The following is a 16,233-nucleotide window of genomic DNA, read 5'->3' as shown; positions in this document are numbered from 1 at the left end:
ATTGATCAATGAATGACTAAGATCACAGCTGCCACATTTTTGGGGGGTGAATCTTAGAAACATATAACCAAAAGGCTGTATCTAATAAGTAGACTTATTAAAATTAAGGGACATGACCAGCTCAGGTTGATTAATTTCAGTGGGTTTATTCTGGGCAGGACCTGGCTGACTACAACCCAGATTAAACTGGTATATAAACCCTCTTCCCCATCCCATCTTTGAACTCCCTACCTGTGTCCTGCAAAACTGTCTCTTGCACACAGTGTGCACTTTCAGTATATCTCCCAATATTTACATATAATAAATATTGTCAATAGTTTTGTAACAAAATATGGCCATGTATGAGACAAAACGGAATTTGAAAACCTCTTGACTATGCATCAGACACATAAGGTATTGAGTTAGTTGTATGGTTTGTTTATGCACTTTGATTTATCACTTAAAATCTACCAAACACTGGGCCATTAGTCATACTAGCTGGGGCTGGTGGGCGTTGGGAGTGAAAACATCTGGAGGACCACAGCATTTTAGAAGATCATTAGATCGCCCCGCCCGCGACACACCCACCCGCTTCTTCGAGCACCTGCCTTCATCTAGTTCAGTGAGCCGCAGCTGGCAAAAATTAATAAATGCCAGGGTTACACACGGAACAGAACCCTCTTGAAGTTGGCGGCGGTTTTGACAAGAAGCCACTTTCTTAGGGGAGGAGAAATGCTACTTCTTGCTCGAGCGCTCTCTCTACAGGCCAGCTTCGTTATGAGGTACGGGGAGCGGAGCGGGTGGGGGGTCTGATCTCCTTTCTTCCTTCTTATTTTTAAACTAAACCTCCTGGCTGGACCTGCTGCTTCCCAGCTTGCCCCATTCACGACGCGCACACCTTGGTCTCGTTTTCCCGGGACGGCCCGCAAACGCACTTTTGCAATAGGAATGTCCCTCCACGGCGGCCGTACTTAGTTACTCGGATAGGCCATTTCCGCGTCTCGTTTCTGTAGCAACGCCGGTTTCGCGTTCGTCGCCTGCTTTGATCTTCCTCTCGCGCATTCTTCGCCTGTTCTAGGATTTCCATCTCCTGAGCTGTGGGAAGGTGAATATTAGGTAGGACCCGGTACCCGCTCCAGGACGCCCGACCTCCACACTCCCGCCGCCCTCTTGGTGCTTACCGAAAGCAAGATATTCCTTCCACTTAGTACCACCCACTGTGCACTCCAGATCTCCTGTCCTTCACTCCCTTTTTAAAGGGAGTATCTGAAGAAGTGTGCATGCACACGAAAGCTCATACCAATGACAAACTTAGTTGGTCCCTAAGGTGCTACTGGAAGGAATTTTTATTTTATTTTTTGTTTCCCTTCTTAAAAAGTGTGAAAAATTACATGCTCTTGGGCACCTATTTTTCTAGAAAAAGAGCCCTGCTGTTACTCACAATGAAGCTGTTAAAAGTGCCACACTTTTTAACAACAAAAAAGAGGTACCAGTGCTGCGTACCATTGAGTAACCATGGGGGGAGCGCTGCTGCTGGGCATGTTTCAAAGCACAGTGCCAGGGAGACCCCACCTCAACCAGCATCTTTATTTGCTCAGTGACCTAATTTGCACACACACACAAAATACTTATTCATATGCAAATCGGTGCCCTGAGTTTTTAAAGTACCTAGCAACGCCCATAGAAACAGAAACATAAGATTACTTATTTTAAATGTTTTGTTTTCAATTTATGTGGAACGGAGTAATCGGTCCCATAATTCCATTATTGCCAGATTTTCACCCTAGAGAACAGCCTTCTCCTGTCACCAGCAGCTTTGCTGTACTACAATTGAGATGTTCTTTGGCTCTCTCAGGTGCAAAGATGCTGACACATATGTACAGATACACAGCCAACTCAGACCCACTTCAGAGATTCGGTGGTCGTGGTACCAAGCAGGTGAGTAATCTTTGTGCTATATAGCTGATAGTTTTCATTGCCTTCAAGTTTTAAATTGTGAGTAATTTCCACTGGCATTTTATTCATTTAATAAAATTACTACTCTGATTGTAAAACACATCAAAGCAGTTTACAAAAAAGATAAATCAATAAAATCAAGAAACATTCACAACCTTACTTTTAAGCATACAAAAGTTAAAATACTAAAACAGATTAAAATTATCTCAACTTTCTATGCAGCTGGGTAGGATTTTCAAAACAAGAATGTTTTCTTATCTGTTCCAGTGTACTTTGTGGCAAACACTGGCATAGTTTCTCCTGTTAAATCTTTGGGCTCACGTGGATACTTTCTGATGAAGTAATGAGCAGCATGGCAACTTGCTTTTCTTTGTTTCTTTAGAAGCTGGTGGTGCCTGTGCGGAAGAAGCCTTCATTCTTCACTGCAAGAAAAACCAAGAATATTTTCTGGGGTATTGAAGTACCTGAGAGTCTCACCTGGCAAGGATGGTGTCTAGGAAAAGAATTCACAAAACACCTCATTTTGAGAAATGTGTGTTTGAAACCCCAGAAGTTGAAGTTCAGGTGTGTAAGCCATGTAGAAGGCAAAAGGAGCTGCCATTTCTCTGCCTTGCAATTTCTTTCCACTCCAGCAGTACAGTGGTATCTCGGTTTAAGTACACAATTGGTTCCGGAAGTCTGTACTTAACCGGAAGTGTACTTAACCTGAAGTGAACTTTCCCATTGAAAGTAATGGAAAGTGGATTAATCCGTTCCAGACGGGTCCGCGGAGTACTTAAACTGAAAGTACTCAAATCGAAGCGTACTTAAACTGAGGTATGACTGTAGTCATTTGCCACTCGCCACTCAACCCTATTTTGTTGAGTAAAACTTTGCTGATATTTCACATTGCACAAATGTGTACATGTTGGATGGTCACTGCAACCCCTGCATCCTGATCCTAGCCATGATTATTCAGAAGTAACTCCCAGTGATTTCAGTAGGACTTCACCCAAGTAAATATGCATAGGGTTGCCACCATAATATATTTTATCTACTGGCGTGGCAACTTCTAACAGATTGCATAGTTTGTTAGGTTTTTCACATTTGATAGGTGTATTGTGTACTTTTCCAGCAATTCTGGTTTTTACCATAATTTTACTATGTATGGTATGGTATGGTATGTATGTAAAATGCTTATAACCCACCCTTCATTTCAGTGGATCCCAGGGCAGGATATAATAAGAATCATCATCTTTTATTTGTATCTTGCCCTCCCCAGCCAAGACTGGGATATAAGATAGATTCCATAAAATTCCATAAAAACAACCATAAATAATAAAACTAACTTAATGATTAAAAAAACTGCTGAAAACACAGCACTGGCTGCCTACTACAGTTATTACAACGCAACACTAAAAATGCCAGGGCAAATAGGTAGGTCTTTATTTGGTGCTGAATTTTAACATTTTTATTACTATTCTCTTCAAAGTATTTTCCCTGCATATTAAGTATCTTTAAATCTGACAGTGCAAGATTTGTTTTGACTTTTCAGAATGTTATTTATTTCATACAAAAGAACATACAAAATGTTCTTAAATATTCATAGTCATGCTTTTTGTTCTGTTTTGTATCACCTCCATCTCCACGTTCCATGGTTACTTAGTTTTGATTTGTTTCCAGGCCTCCAACAACTCGTTTCTTCAATACTGTTTTCCCACAGCCAATTATTCTGAGTCCTGGGATGTCCATAACTTTGCCCATCATCTTCTGCCCTTTGGAAAAGGTAAACCAGTTCAGGGATATACCTACCTCTCTTCCAAAAGCACCAGTCTATCAGAGCAGTGTTCTCTGTGTCCTCTTCTAACTTGGCAGGCAAGGAAAGTTGATGACAATTGAACTTACGAGCCTATGTGAAGATTGGGAGAATGTACTGCCCTGTGCACCTCCTGTTGCAGCCCAAACTTGTTAATTGTTTGGTGTCACAAATGTATGAATTCTGATTTGATTTGCAGTTCCCACTTCAGTAACAGAAAGGAATTCAAATCTGGGGGAAGCAGGGCAGAATTTCTTGAGCACAGTAAAAATACTGATCTGTTGGTAATAGTGCAATTAACATATGTCCTTGACATTTGCAAAACTGTTGTGTTCACCTTTCATTTGCACCAACTTCACAATATTTTTTTCAGCAAAGTGGCAAAATATTGTAGTTAATGAGCTATGAGCAGGGGTGTACAAAAGGGGGAGGCGAGCCGCCTCGGGTGCCATCGGGGGGGGGGCGAGGTGACAAGATGCCTTCTGCCTCTCCCAGCTGTAGAGCGGTCGAGGGCGCATGCGCAGTCAGTAGGGGTGCCGCTCGTGCGGCCTCCGTATACGCTGCCACTCGCGTGCGGTGTCCATACGGCTGCTGTGCATGTGCAATCTGTACGGGCTGCCGCTGGCTCGTGCCATCCATATGGGTGTCCATACAGACGTCATGCATGTGCCGCTGAGCGTCCCACCCTGCCCCTTGGCGTCTCACCCCGGGTGCCGGAGAGGGTTCCTCTGCCACTGGCTATGGGGGAATTTTTTTGTTTTCGGGCTCAATTTGTCCCAGGAGCAGTTTATCTTAAGGGTAGTCTGCATCATAATATTGACTCTAGGGCCCATCAGTAGTTAAGATCTGATTGGAGGGTACAAGGAACAGAACTTCTTTTTGTGGAGGTTACACCACAGCCGTAGATTCTCTTCTCTGATAGGCCCTCTTGTCTACAATTTGTAGATGCTATCTGAATATATTTTAAATCTGTGTGGTATTTTATGACCGAGTCTGCTGTATAGGTTTTTTTTTTCTGCTGGTTTTTAACGCTGCTGTCTGCATATGCTTTTTGTATCGCATATTGTTACGTAAGCTGTTCTGGGAAAAAAAGTGTTTGAAATGTGGGACAGAAATCATTGAAATAAGTTGACCTAATCACAGCATAGCACAGCTGCTCATGCTCAGTCAGTCCTTTTATTATCTCTGGGAATGCATGAATTTGTAACTCCTGCTCTGTGTATGTAGAAGTTGCCTGCCTGTTCTTTGCACTTGGCATGGAGTTCAGCCAGATGAGCCTCTTCTCTCTCCACTTCTTATGCAGAAAGAGTATGAAGACAGCATTCTTTTTGAAAAGGCAGAAGGAGAGTTTTCTGTTGCTCTGGTAGCCAAGCTACCGCACCTTGATTTGCTTTTCCAAGAGAGTATTCAGGTTCCTGCATGTGCTGTCTATGACTCTACAGAGGCCTCCTTTACCATGTACAATGATGGGTGAGTACAGTTGTCTGTAGCCTCTAAAGCTGTTTACTCACTGGATTAGGATGGGATTCATACAGTTGACCCATTCCTGCTATGGTTGCCATTGGAGATTGCTATCATGTCTTTCCATATACTACCTCTGAGACACAGAGTGCCCCTAAGTTTTCCAAAGGGCATCTGTTTGCGATACCGTACTGTGGAAAGACACTATCAAATGAGATGTTGAGAAAAGCTCTTTTGCTCTAAAGCCTTTGGTGTACAGCAGGGGTGGGGAAGCTTATTCAGCCTGAGGGCCACATTACCTCCTGAGGGCCACATGCTGCTGGTGGGCAGAGCCTATGGCGAAAGTAGGCAGAGCAATAAATAGGAATTTATTGCTACAGCAGGCTAGTTTCTTCACCCCCAAGTGTCCTTCTCTATCCACCTAGGCAGGCAAGAATCACTGTTGTAGTTCATGAATGTACTCAAGTCAGGCAAAAACCTACAAGGAGGGTGCAATGTGGGGCCCGTGAGAGGTGCAGCTCTGGAGGTCGTCTTGCCTGGGGAGAGTCCTGAGGGTCAGGCAGAGAGGCCTTGAGGGTGCTGTGGGTTAAATCACTGAGCCTAGGGCTTGCCGATCAGAAGGTCGGCGGTTCAAATCCCCGTGATGGGGTGAGCTCCTGTTGCTCGGTCCCAGCTCCTGCCAACCTAGCAGTTCGAAAGCACATCAAAGTGCAAGTAGATAAATAGGTACTGCTCCGGCGGGAAGATAAATAACATTTCCGTGTGCTGCTCTGGTTCGCCAGAAGTGGCTTTGTCATGCTGGCCACATGACCTGGAAGCTGTACGCCAGCTCCCTCAGCCAATAATGCGAGATGAGCGCCGCAACCCCAGAGTCGGTCACGACTGGACATAATGGTCAGGGGTCCCTTTACCTTTACCTTTATCCCAGGTTTACAGTGTGTGTTTCTTCTAGGGAACTACTGACATGCTTTAGTTGGGAGGTGCCACCTTCTTTCTGCATTCTTCCTTCTCGTGGCTTGTTGGATCCAGGCGAAGAGTGCACAATGAAAGTGATATTTCAACCTGAGATGGCTCAAGTGCACAACATATCGGCAATATGCAGTTTTGGAGATACTCCGGAGCAAAAGGCCATCCAGCTGAAAGCTGTTGGTGAGGACTTTTCAACTCTAAAGCAAAAGGGCACACAATTTAGGCCATAACATTAGGTTTTATGGGTATCTATGTTCTTGCCTGTGGGTTCACCTGCAACCCTGAAACCCCATGAGCTAAAGGAGTCCTGTAATACAGGGTCCCATCTGCTGTTTTGCAAAAGGTCTTAGCTTTCAGATGTTCCTGGTTGCTGAGAACATTTCTAATCTGCACCTCATTTTTCACCTGTTCTCACTCACTTGCAATTTATCTAATTTTGCCACATATTCTTATTTTATGTGCAGCTGCCTAAAATTATACCTAATGCCTACTAGAAATCATCATAGTATCTGCTATATTTTTAGATAGCCTAAGCTATCCAGCAGGTGTCAAGGCAATAAACAACTATTTTACATTTAGAAGACAACTGAAGGCGGCCCTGTTTAGGGAAGTTTTTAATGTTTGATGCTGTACTGTTTTTAATATTCGGTGGAAGCCGCCCAGAGTGGCTGGGGAAACCCAGCCAGATGAGCGGGGTATAAATAATAAATTATTATTATTATTTATTTATTATATCCATTCAAGGAAGCGTATAAATGTTATGAAATATAGTATAGATATTCCAGGCTCCAAAAGGCCCCATGGAGCAGCCATTTTAATCCCTGTGCTCTTCCAAAGGCAGTCCCCATCTTGCACAAGGATAAATGCTGTTTCATTTCATGTTTATAGGAAGTTTGATTTCTCTCATTTCCATGTGTTTTGTTCTTGAAGATCCATAATTTAGAGGGGTTCTGTCCTGAATAGAAAGTTCATGGCCTGAGAACTGTTCAGAAGGCAGATTACTGGTCACTGAATGATTTTGCTTCAGTTTAGATATTTGACACAGTGATGCAAATGCCCAAACCAATATGTTTTCAGTGTAGGAAGGCTCCACCTTTGGCTTTAAAAAATAATCTTTATTTTCTGCAGCTAAATATCCCCACCTGCTGGTGAATGTGCCAGGAGACTCGTGTGAAGATGCCAGGCTTAGAAACTTCCGGGATGTGCTCAGCTTTGGCGCTGTGGCTGCTGGCAGCACTGTAGAAAAATATGTGGATGTCTTCAATGTGTCTGTGGTACGATAAGTTGATCCTTGAGTTTTCAAGCAGATTTATTATCATGACCTAGAGGACATGTCCATATTCTGCTTTGTCAGTGCCTACAACATGCCTATATTTTTCAGAAAAGCTTCCCATGGTTGGGCAATAGTGAGGTAAAATCTTGACATGTCTTGGACATGTGATGAAGGGTTCATCTGTCTTTCCAGCTTTACTCAAGCATCTCATGATTTGTGTAATTCACATGTAAGTACTGATCCAGAATAGTGTCGAGGCCAGTTAGTATGATCACTTTGTGGGCTTATTTTTCAACCCTTATGCATTTCCTTCACCCTCAGCCCTTGCAGAGTGTTGTGTGCCCCTCCCCCGCATGCACCTCACTCATTCTAGGCCACATGTCCAATTTAGCCTTGTACATTTACCTTAATGTTTTTGAAACTAGTGGCAAAACATGCCCTAAATTTACAAAATAAGGGCCTCCTGGTAGTTAAGGCACAACTAATCTCTCTAAAGTGATCCTGAGCAAGTCCTGCTTAGGAACAGTGGGAGTTCCTCACTAAATTGTCTACCTAGTCTGACACTTTTTGCAAGAATCCCAGCAGCCAGAATATATTAGGAGTTACACTACCAATTGGTTCAATGGTGGATAGTGCTCAGCTCTGATTCTCTTATTTTGCTGTAATTGTTCTAAATTTTCAAACACAATATCACAGGTGTAACCAAATCCAGCAAAGTTTCTGGTTTGCAGCTATAGCACTTCCATAGACTTTCATCCTGTATGGTTGATAGTGCTTTTTGTCCAAAGTTTTGTAATACACATTTTTGACAGAAGGTGTTACAGCAAGTGTCACAGCAAATTAACTCTCCACCATCAGCACACCATCTACACTGATAATCATTTCCGTCTGCACCACAGCTGATGTCTCTGCTCTTATAATAATCAAAGCAAGCCTTTTGGAACGTAGTGAACGTAACGATTTGGACTCTTCAGAAGAGCTGCTACCTTCTTCCCTGCAGTTTTCCATTGGAGTTGGAACTGGAGTTGGAATATTTTCCACCATACCAAATTTATCTATAGATAATCTTGGAGGAGACTTTGCATCCTCAGATTCTTCTGACGAGTGAGCCAAAAAGTCATGAAGCTTCTTCACCAATGTAGTCAACTTGTTTTCACTTACCAGCGAAGGTCCAGCGAAGTCTGGAAGTGTAGTGGAGTCCTGTGAACCTGGAGTGGGGAAGGACAAAGTGAGGCTTGGCCGAAGCATCAGCCACTTTTTCCAGAACAGTGGTTCTTGAGATGTACCAGTACATGTTAGAAAGGATTGTGACATTGGCCTTGTTTGGGACATTTATTAGCAATAGTGAACTTCTTATACCAGTGAATGATTGAATGAGGATGAATTGCAGTCATTTGCTAGAGACACTTGGCTGAACTTTTAGATTTTTACAACTTAATTGTAAACAGCAGCTGTAAACATTGACTGCATACTTTACATTTGCCATAATAAATTATTTTATTTGTTGTTCGTTCTTTGAATACCACACTTCCATCAACACTCTGAAAGCATCTACACAATGTGGAAGTTTTCTCTAGATGTACACAGTAGGTGGCAACCTTTGCTTGGGAATTTTGAGGGGAATTTATAGTCTGTGCAGAGAGCTCAGCTGCCAAGAATGGCAGGAGCCTGGACATAGGATTTAATGGAGACACTTGGTTGTAGAATGGTTGTAGAATGTAGAGAGGGCAGGCAGATGCTAGTGAGTTTCCATTCTGCTGAAGTCTTTGATCTCTGTGTACAGTTTCCCCGGCAGCATAGGCACAGGACCACAAAGGCGGCTTCTTCTTTTTAATTCCTATATTCCTGCAATACAGTGTCTCAGAAGCTAAGACTGCTGGTCTCCAGATGCATCACCAATTACTCAAAGGGGTTTATGAGTGTTTTGTGTGGGAATTTACCAAAGTTTCCATCAGAATAAAAAACTGCCAATTTAGAGGATTGGCCTAAGGCTGTAGGCTTTTCTCTCTTCAGTGAGTGGAAGGATAACACTTTCTGTCTCTCGGCAGGTCAGTGCCCCATTCAGGATTGAGAGAGCAAAGGAAGTAGTGCTTCGTGATCGTGTTTTTTCTTGTGACTCCACCCAAAACATTGCTCCAGCTCGTGGGAAGGCGGTCATCCCTGTGAGGTTCAGTCCACACACCGTGGGTGTAAAGAGTGTGGACTACTTCACTGTTCTGCCTGCTGGGAGCCACACCCATTCTGTGCTGAAGGTGACAGGGTCATGCAAAGGTACAAGGCAGTAAGAGCCCTTTTGCGTCTCTGTGCTTCATCAAAGCACATATACCAGTGTTTTGCTTCTGATTCCAGCAGATTTGGGTTATGGTACCTTGCTGGATATTGAGCATGTACGAAAGATTTTATCCAAAGATTTCAAAGCCGTGCTGGTGCTACTTTCCGATAGCATCTGCATTTGAAGAGTTGCGAGTTGTTGTATATTATAGTTAAGTTGCAACCAGAGGTTGTTTGGGTTGGACCTCTATTCGTGTCTGTTCTTGAGATTTTAGCAAAAGGAACCCTGCCCTCCTAGCAGAAAGAGGCTGACCCCATCTGGGTGGAGGGAGGGGGGCTCTGTGCATGTCTTCTTGCCGCTGTGCGAGTGAGACTGTCTATATATTTGGGAGCACTGCTGAATGAAGATAGGTGATGAGGATCAACCACTTTTATAGCAACAATAATAACCAACCCCGGAGGGCAGGGAATTGGGAACTATTGGTATACAAAAACTAAAAACAGCCTCCTTTCTCAATAGCAGCAATGGTGTGAAAATTGGCCTTGTTTGTCATTCCAGGTCCCGAGGTTTCCTTTCAGCACCCCGTTGTCTACTTTAGCTGCATTAACCTTGGAGAGTACTTAGTTCAGCCCCTAGAGATGACCAATAACTCTGATGTTCCAGCCTACTATCAATTTAACATTGACTGCAAACAAAGTATCTTTTCCTTTGACTGTCCTGTTGGGATCTTGGATGGGATGTCCACTATCACACTGAAGGTCACCTTCCAACCCACCTACCCAATAATTTTCTACCGGCGAGTGGTTTGCCTAGTTCATCATCAGGTAAGAGGGCTAGGATACATCTTCCATTGAAACAGGTCTGTTGGTTATGTGCTCCAGTGAAGCAGGGGGTGGTTGAATGCCATTTCATGGAGAGAACAAGACCCTCGCTTTTGCCTGGTTGTTGTGCTTTATCAGGCAAATATCCTTAATGGAACTGCTCAGGCTTTCTCAGGCCAATGCCTTATTCTCCACATCTTGGATAGCTTTTCTTAAATAGACCTAGAAGCACAGCATTTTATTCAAGCCCTAACCTCCATGACCCTGTAATGTGTGTCTAGACCTCAAGCCCTGACCTAGTGCATCTTTTTTTCTGCTCGATAGCTCTTGTCCCTCTTATGAACAGAGGTTCCAGATAACTGGAAAATTTGACCGAGGATCCCTTTAAATGTCACCCTAACCACACCGGAGCTATTTTTCTGTGAGCAGTTGGAGTAAATGTTTAAATGACCACCCACATGGTCGATCTTTCTCATGGAATCAGTACCCAGAAACCCAAGGAGAAGCTTATTCTGTGATCAGATCCCACATGATTGGCCCTTTCACACCTGGCATTTAAAGGCTCCCATAGTTGGTGGGGGAGCTGCTTATGGAAAAGTGTCCCTGGAGGGACAGGGAGGGATGATGTTTAAAGGGCCCTTGGGACAACATATTAATGGGCGAAAGTTGCAAAATTATATTCCTGTAAAGAATGCAGATGAAGTGGACTGTTCAGTCACCGTGTCTCTGCTGTTTCAGGGTCCATTATTCATAGATTTGATTGGGACCTGCCACTCGGAAACAATGAACCCAAACATTCTGAGATTGAGCGACATTACCAGGTACAAGACACACATGGCCAGAGGACTGACCTTTTTCCCACCGGACATCCTGGGCACTATGTTGAAGGAGGGCAAACTGTTGGTGGATGAAACCGGAGCTCTCACACTCCCACCGGAGGTACAGTACTCAGTTTTGCACCCCTAGAGGTAGATTCCACAGAATCACTGATGTCTTGGTGCCCATGCCGAGTTTGCATGTGATCACAGTTGCTAGACTTTGAGTGCTTACTCCAGTACCAGAGTGCACTCTATTGAGTATAGCAGAGATGGGAAGCTCAGGCCTGGGGGCTGAATGTTGTCTTGAGTAAGATGATTCTCTTTGGTTTAGGCATACACCTCTCCTTTCCCCCCCTTTTTTAGATGCTGGAGGATAAGCCTCCTGAAGAGTACCCTGCCCTTGAGCCCATGGTTGAATATTTCCATGACGGTGTAAGCAGTGACCTCACGGTGTTTCCTCCCCACGTTAGCCTTAGCATCAAGGAGTATGATTTTGGCTGTTGTGCAAAGCTTCAAGAGGTACAACCACTCCCTTTCTGCGTGACCAATCACACAAAGGGGAAAATCACGGTTATATGGACAAACAAGCCACATAGTCCTTTTCAAGTGATCCCAGAAATTTGCGACATCCCACCTCTGAAGACTATGGCTTACCATGTCACCTTCAAGCCTTCTTTGCTCAATTCCATGTATGCAGCTGAACTGGAGGGCTTTGCCTTCTATAAGGTGAGTAGAAATTTGGTGTCCAAAGCATTGACATTTATGGCACTGAAATTCAAGCCTCGGCAGATCCACACCATATATTTAAAGCACATTCAATGCACTTTCAAAGCCTACGACTTCCTCCTAAGAAACTGTCGTTCCGTCCTCACAGAGCTAGAATACCCAGCACCCCCAACAAATTACAGTTCCCAGGATTCTTGGGGCGAAGCCATGTGCTTAAAGTGCATTTTACTGTGCTTAAATGTATGGTCCCATTGTCCTGGGTTCAGAATTTTCTCTGGTCGCGAGGACAGCAAGAAAAAAAAGATGGTTCAGCCATCACAACGTGGGCTGGTTGGCTGGTTAGTACAGAACCTTTTGGCAAAAGCACTCTCTAGCAAAACGTTAAATTGCCACGTCCGCTGAGAAGACAAGAGGGAACAGATATATATAAAAAAATGATGATTAGTGATGGGCAGTTTTGTTCTCTTTCTGGTACAAAATTCTGGCTTGGAACCCCATGGCAGAGCATTAAGGTAGAGCACAGATGAAGCCCTGCTGTATCGTGCTGCCCATCAGAGAGATCCCAGCACACCCTAGTTTGGTTGTAAGTCACTTTGGCTTGTCTTTGGCAGGTTAAAGCAGACATCCCCAAACTTCGGCCCTCCAGATGTTTTGGACTACAATTCCCATCATCCCTGACCACTGGTCCTCTTAGCTAGGGATCATGGGAGTTGTAGGCCAAAACATCTGTTTGGGGATGCCTGGGTTAAAGTGACTAACAAATCTTAAAATAAATAAGTTTTATTTTTTTTGTCGCTGGCAGGTGCTGCGGAACTTCAACAACATTGAGGAGCCCATCACCATGTGCCCATCCTGGGACTTAGCCATCTCTTTGCGCGGACACACTTTTCAACCTGGGCGGCAGCACTTTATCCCAAAGTATGACTTGGACTGCCACAAGGTGAGAGGGGTAGCCTTCTCCTTCTGGGGTGGGGTGTTTCTCATCTACTGCCTGTTGGTTTCTATTCTTTCCATTTTCCAGAAAGGGAACAAATTTCGGAAAGTAGTGATGAGGACACCCAGTGGCCACAGAGATGAGCACTTACTGATCTAGGCACACTGGATTGAGGGCTCATTTGGTCACTCCAGCTTTCTTTCTGCTTTGGTGTACTTACAAACCTAGCCGGAGCCTTGCATCGTGTACTTTCCTGATAAAGTAGAAATTGGAGTGGCTTTCTTGATCTCTTCCCTTTCCTCTTCTATTTTGGGGGAAATTATTATTTTCTCCTTAGCAGAGTTTCTGGGTTAGCATGCCTCGGCTGGTGCCTCAACCCAGTCAGTGACACCAGAGGTCAACAAGGGATCCACCTCCAAGGGGAAATACCTACCAGTTTTATAGTATGGTAAAAACATATTTGCAGTCCCTCCTTTTATTTTTGGAGTCAAAGTTTGCCCATCTGTAAAATGGGAACAATAACAATGAAGGCCATTTTTCCTATTCTTTACAACAGGAGGCACTTGTCCAAGCCTGGGTTTTTGAACTAGACCATACCTCCTTTAATTCTATTTGGGTGTGTACAGACTTACAACATTTGAGTGGGTGAGCTTGCTGTGGACACACACTTGTGCTTTGGTCCGTTTAAGCTCAGGGGAAACCCATACTTCCAATTTGCACTTGAAAAGGCTGTGCACAGTGAAAGATTGGCCAGCCTTTATGTCAATCATTGAATCTTCTCCCCTGCCCACACACCCTCAGAGAAGGTTTTAAAGCATAAAAGTGTTTTCAAACTTTTTTTCTTAAAAACCTTGCTGAACAAATGTTTGATCAGATAAGTAGGCAAGGTGCTTGGAAAGCAAGACAGAAACCCCAAGTGTGTGTCCTGTGAGAGTATGGCAGGAAGCTGAGGTAACCCCACAATAGAATCATGTGTGCACACTTCCCTTTGCATGTGCATTTGTATGTCGCCTCTGAATCACCCCCCTCCCTTCCAAAATGAGATTAATTTTTGCACAGGTGTAGCTTGCAAAAGACTCCATGATTGTAATCATTGGATAGCTGTGCATGGGATTTTAATTTTGTTCTGCTACGCCAGTCAATAAAAGGGGTAGGAACGTTAAATTCATGGATCTGATCTTGGAAAGTGAGTTGGATTTTATACATTTTATGTGGCCCTCGTTGTTTTGAAGAAGTGCAGCCTTTCCCAACTGGCTATTCAAGGCAGAGATGCTAAGAAGAGAATAAATGCAGATGAGGTATTCCTCCAACCAAAACCTCTTCCTGTCTTCTAGGTCTTCCCTCCGGTGAGCCCAAACATCACCACCTATCGCAGCATGCTGCTCTCCAACGTGGGTACCACTGCCATAAGCTTCAGCCTAAGCCGGGAGAAGTGTCCTTCCATCCTAGTGAAGCCCAACTGTGGGTATATTGCACCTGGAGCTCACCAGATCATTCTCCTCTCAACTTGCCCAGTGGAAACATCTATACAGCAGCACATCTTGTCCATGCATTTCAATTTCTGGCCCTCCTTCACCCAGGTAGGGGCAGGAAAAGGTAGAATCTTCCTTTCATTCTCTGCCCCATTCTATCACTATACAGTGAAGAGGGACATACCCTTTCACCCTGTCTGTAACACCCTGGAATAGTTGGTAAAGCATGAGGCTCTTAATCTCAAGGTTGTGGGTTCAAGCCTCACGCTTGGCAAAAGATTCCTGCATTGCAGCGGGTTGGACTGCAGTAGGATTCTGGTAGTCCCTTCCAACTCTACAATTCTGTGAGCCCTAATTTCTTTATCTTAATATTCTAATGATTTGGAGGCTAAGCACACCCCTGCTGTAATAGTTCAATGTGAGAGCATTTGTTTAGCCCAGGTATCCCCAAACTTCGACCCCCCAGATGTTTTGGACTACAATTCCCATCTTCCCCGACCACTGGTCCTGTTAGCTAGGGATCATGGGAGTTGTAGGCCAAAACATCTGGAGGGCCACAGTTTGGGGATGCCTGGTTTAGCCTTTTAAAAAATGGCTACCCACTCAACCCACATCAGCACCTTTCTTTAATCTCTTTTCTTTAGTTTGATGCTTCAGTACTTGAGGTGCTTCTTTTGAGGAGCCACACTATTCGTGTGACTGTAATTTGTTTTAATGGTTTTTAATGTTGTATTTTAAATTATTGTGATCCTCCTTGGGACCTTAGGGTGAAGGTTGGTAATAAAAATACCGGTAATTATTTGATGCACTGGAAACCACATCTACCCTATTTTTAAAAAGTAGTATGGTTTTTGGTCGTCTTCCACATGGGCTGAATGAGGTTGAAGTGCGCATTATTTTTGTTTTTCATTCTGTTCATCAGCTGCAAAATAGGTCCCAAGACAACTTGTAACACTTAAAGTCAAAATTATCAGTTTAAGTCAGCAAGTTCTCTCTGGGTATCAGTCTGGCTCTGTTGCTCTGTTGTTTAACTTCATCGGGCGGATATTTTAGTTCTAAAAAGGTTTGCTGTAGATCTCTTAGGTGAGAGTCTCTGTCTGTAGAGTTCGAACAGATGCGGCTGTAATGTAGAGCCTGGCTATATACAAACCCTATGCCAAAGGATAAATGGACATAAATCTGACATCAGGAATCACAAGACAGAGAAACCAGTAGGAGAACACTTCAATTTCCCAGGACATTCCATACAAGTTCTCAAAGTAGCTGTCTTATTACAAAAGAATTTCAGAAATAGACTGGAAAGAGAAGTTGTTGAATTGCAACTTATTACCAAACTTAAAACCATGGGGAGACCTGGTCTGAATAGAGACATTGGATTCTTATCTCATTATACATGATAAAACTATTTTTAGCCATCTCACCCCTTGCTTTTTCCTGTGAGACCAATTGCAGTCGTTAACAGTTGTCAACAGGTTTACCACACCTATCAGCCAATCACCCATTCCCACCACCCTTCTGAGTAATACCTCTCCCCAACCTCTTACTATATATAAGGGTCTGGTGACTTCTGTTTCAGTGTATCTGAAGAAGTGTGCATGCATATGGAAGCTCATACCAATGACAAACTTAGTTGGTCTCTTAAGGTGCTACTGGAAGGAAGTTTTTTTATTTTGTTTTGGTTTATATCAGCATTATAGAGCCAGTGTGGTGTAGTGGTTAAGAGCGGTAGACTCATAATCTGGGGAACCGGGTTCGCG

The 16,233-nt window shown here is 43.7% G+C and overlaps 1 protein-coding gene across 3 annotated transcripts in view; it reads left to right on the top strand.

Moving 5' to 3' along the window:
• Window positions 1-586: 586 nt before the first annotated feature.
• The window catches only part of CFAP65 (cilia and flagella associated protein 65), a 40,950-nt gene continuing 25,303 nt past the window's right edge, over window positions 587-16,233 (top strand). The window contains exons 1-13 of one of the 3 annotated variants that reach the window (XM_035127255.2): window positions 587-761; window positions 1,835-1,917; window positions 2,318-2,499; window positions 3,598-3,700; window positions 5,034-5,200; window positions 6,144-6,340; window positions 7,289-7,434; window positions 9,482-9,704; window positions 10,264-10,529; window positions 11,265-11,465; window positions 11,708-12,070; window positions 12,873-13,010; window positions 14,339-14,584. In XM_035127255.2, coding sequence (XP_034983146.1) covers window positions 1,843-1,917; window positions 2,318-2,499; window positions 3,598-3,700; window positions 5,034-5,200; window positions 6,144-6,340; window positions 7,289-7,434; window positions 9,482-9,704; window positions 10,264-10,529; window positions 11,265-11,465; window positions 11,708-12,070; window positions 12,873-13,010; window positions 14,339-14,584 — 2,307 coding nt within the window. In that variant the 5' untranslated portion in view covers window positions 587-761; window positions 1,835-1,842. Of the gene's footprint in view, window positions 762-974; window positions 1,096-1,834; window positions 1,918-2,317; window positions 2,500-3,597; window positions 3,701-5,033; window positions 5,201-6,143; window positions 6,341-7,288; window positions 7,435-9,481; window positions 9,705-10,263; window positions 10,530-11,264; window positions 11,466-11,707; window positions 12,071-12,872; window positions 13,011-14,338; window positions 14,585-16,233 lie in introns of those variants that run through there. The other 2 variants (XM_060278167.1, XM_035127245.2) reach the window with 2 other exon arrangements.

The sequence above is a fragment of the Zootoca vivipara genome, chromosome 1 (assembly GCF_963506605.1).
Source record: "Zootoca vivipara chromosome 1, rZooViv1.1, whole genome shotgun sequence".
Lineage (NCBI taxonomy): Eukaryota > Metazoa > Chordata > Lepidosauria > Squamata > Lacertidae > Zootoca > Zootoca vivipara.
The sequence above is the reverse complement of the archived record's forward strand: the minus strand, read 5'-3'. Positions and strand labels throughout refer to the sequence as shown.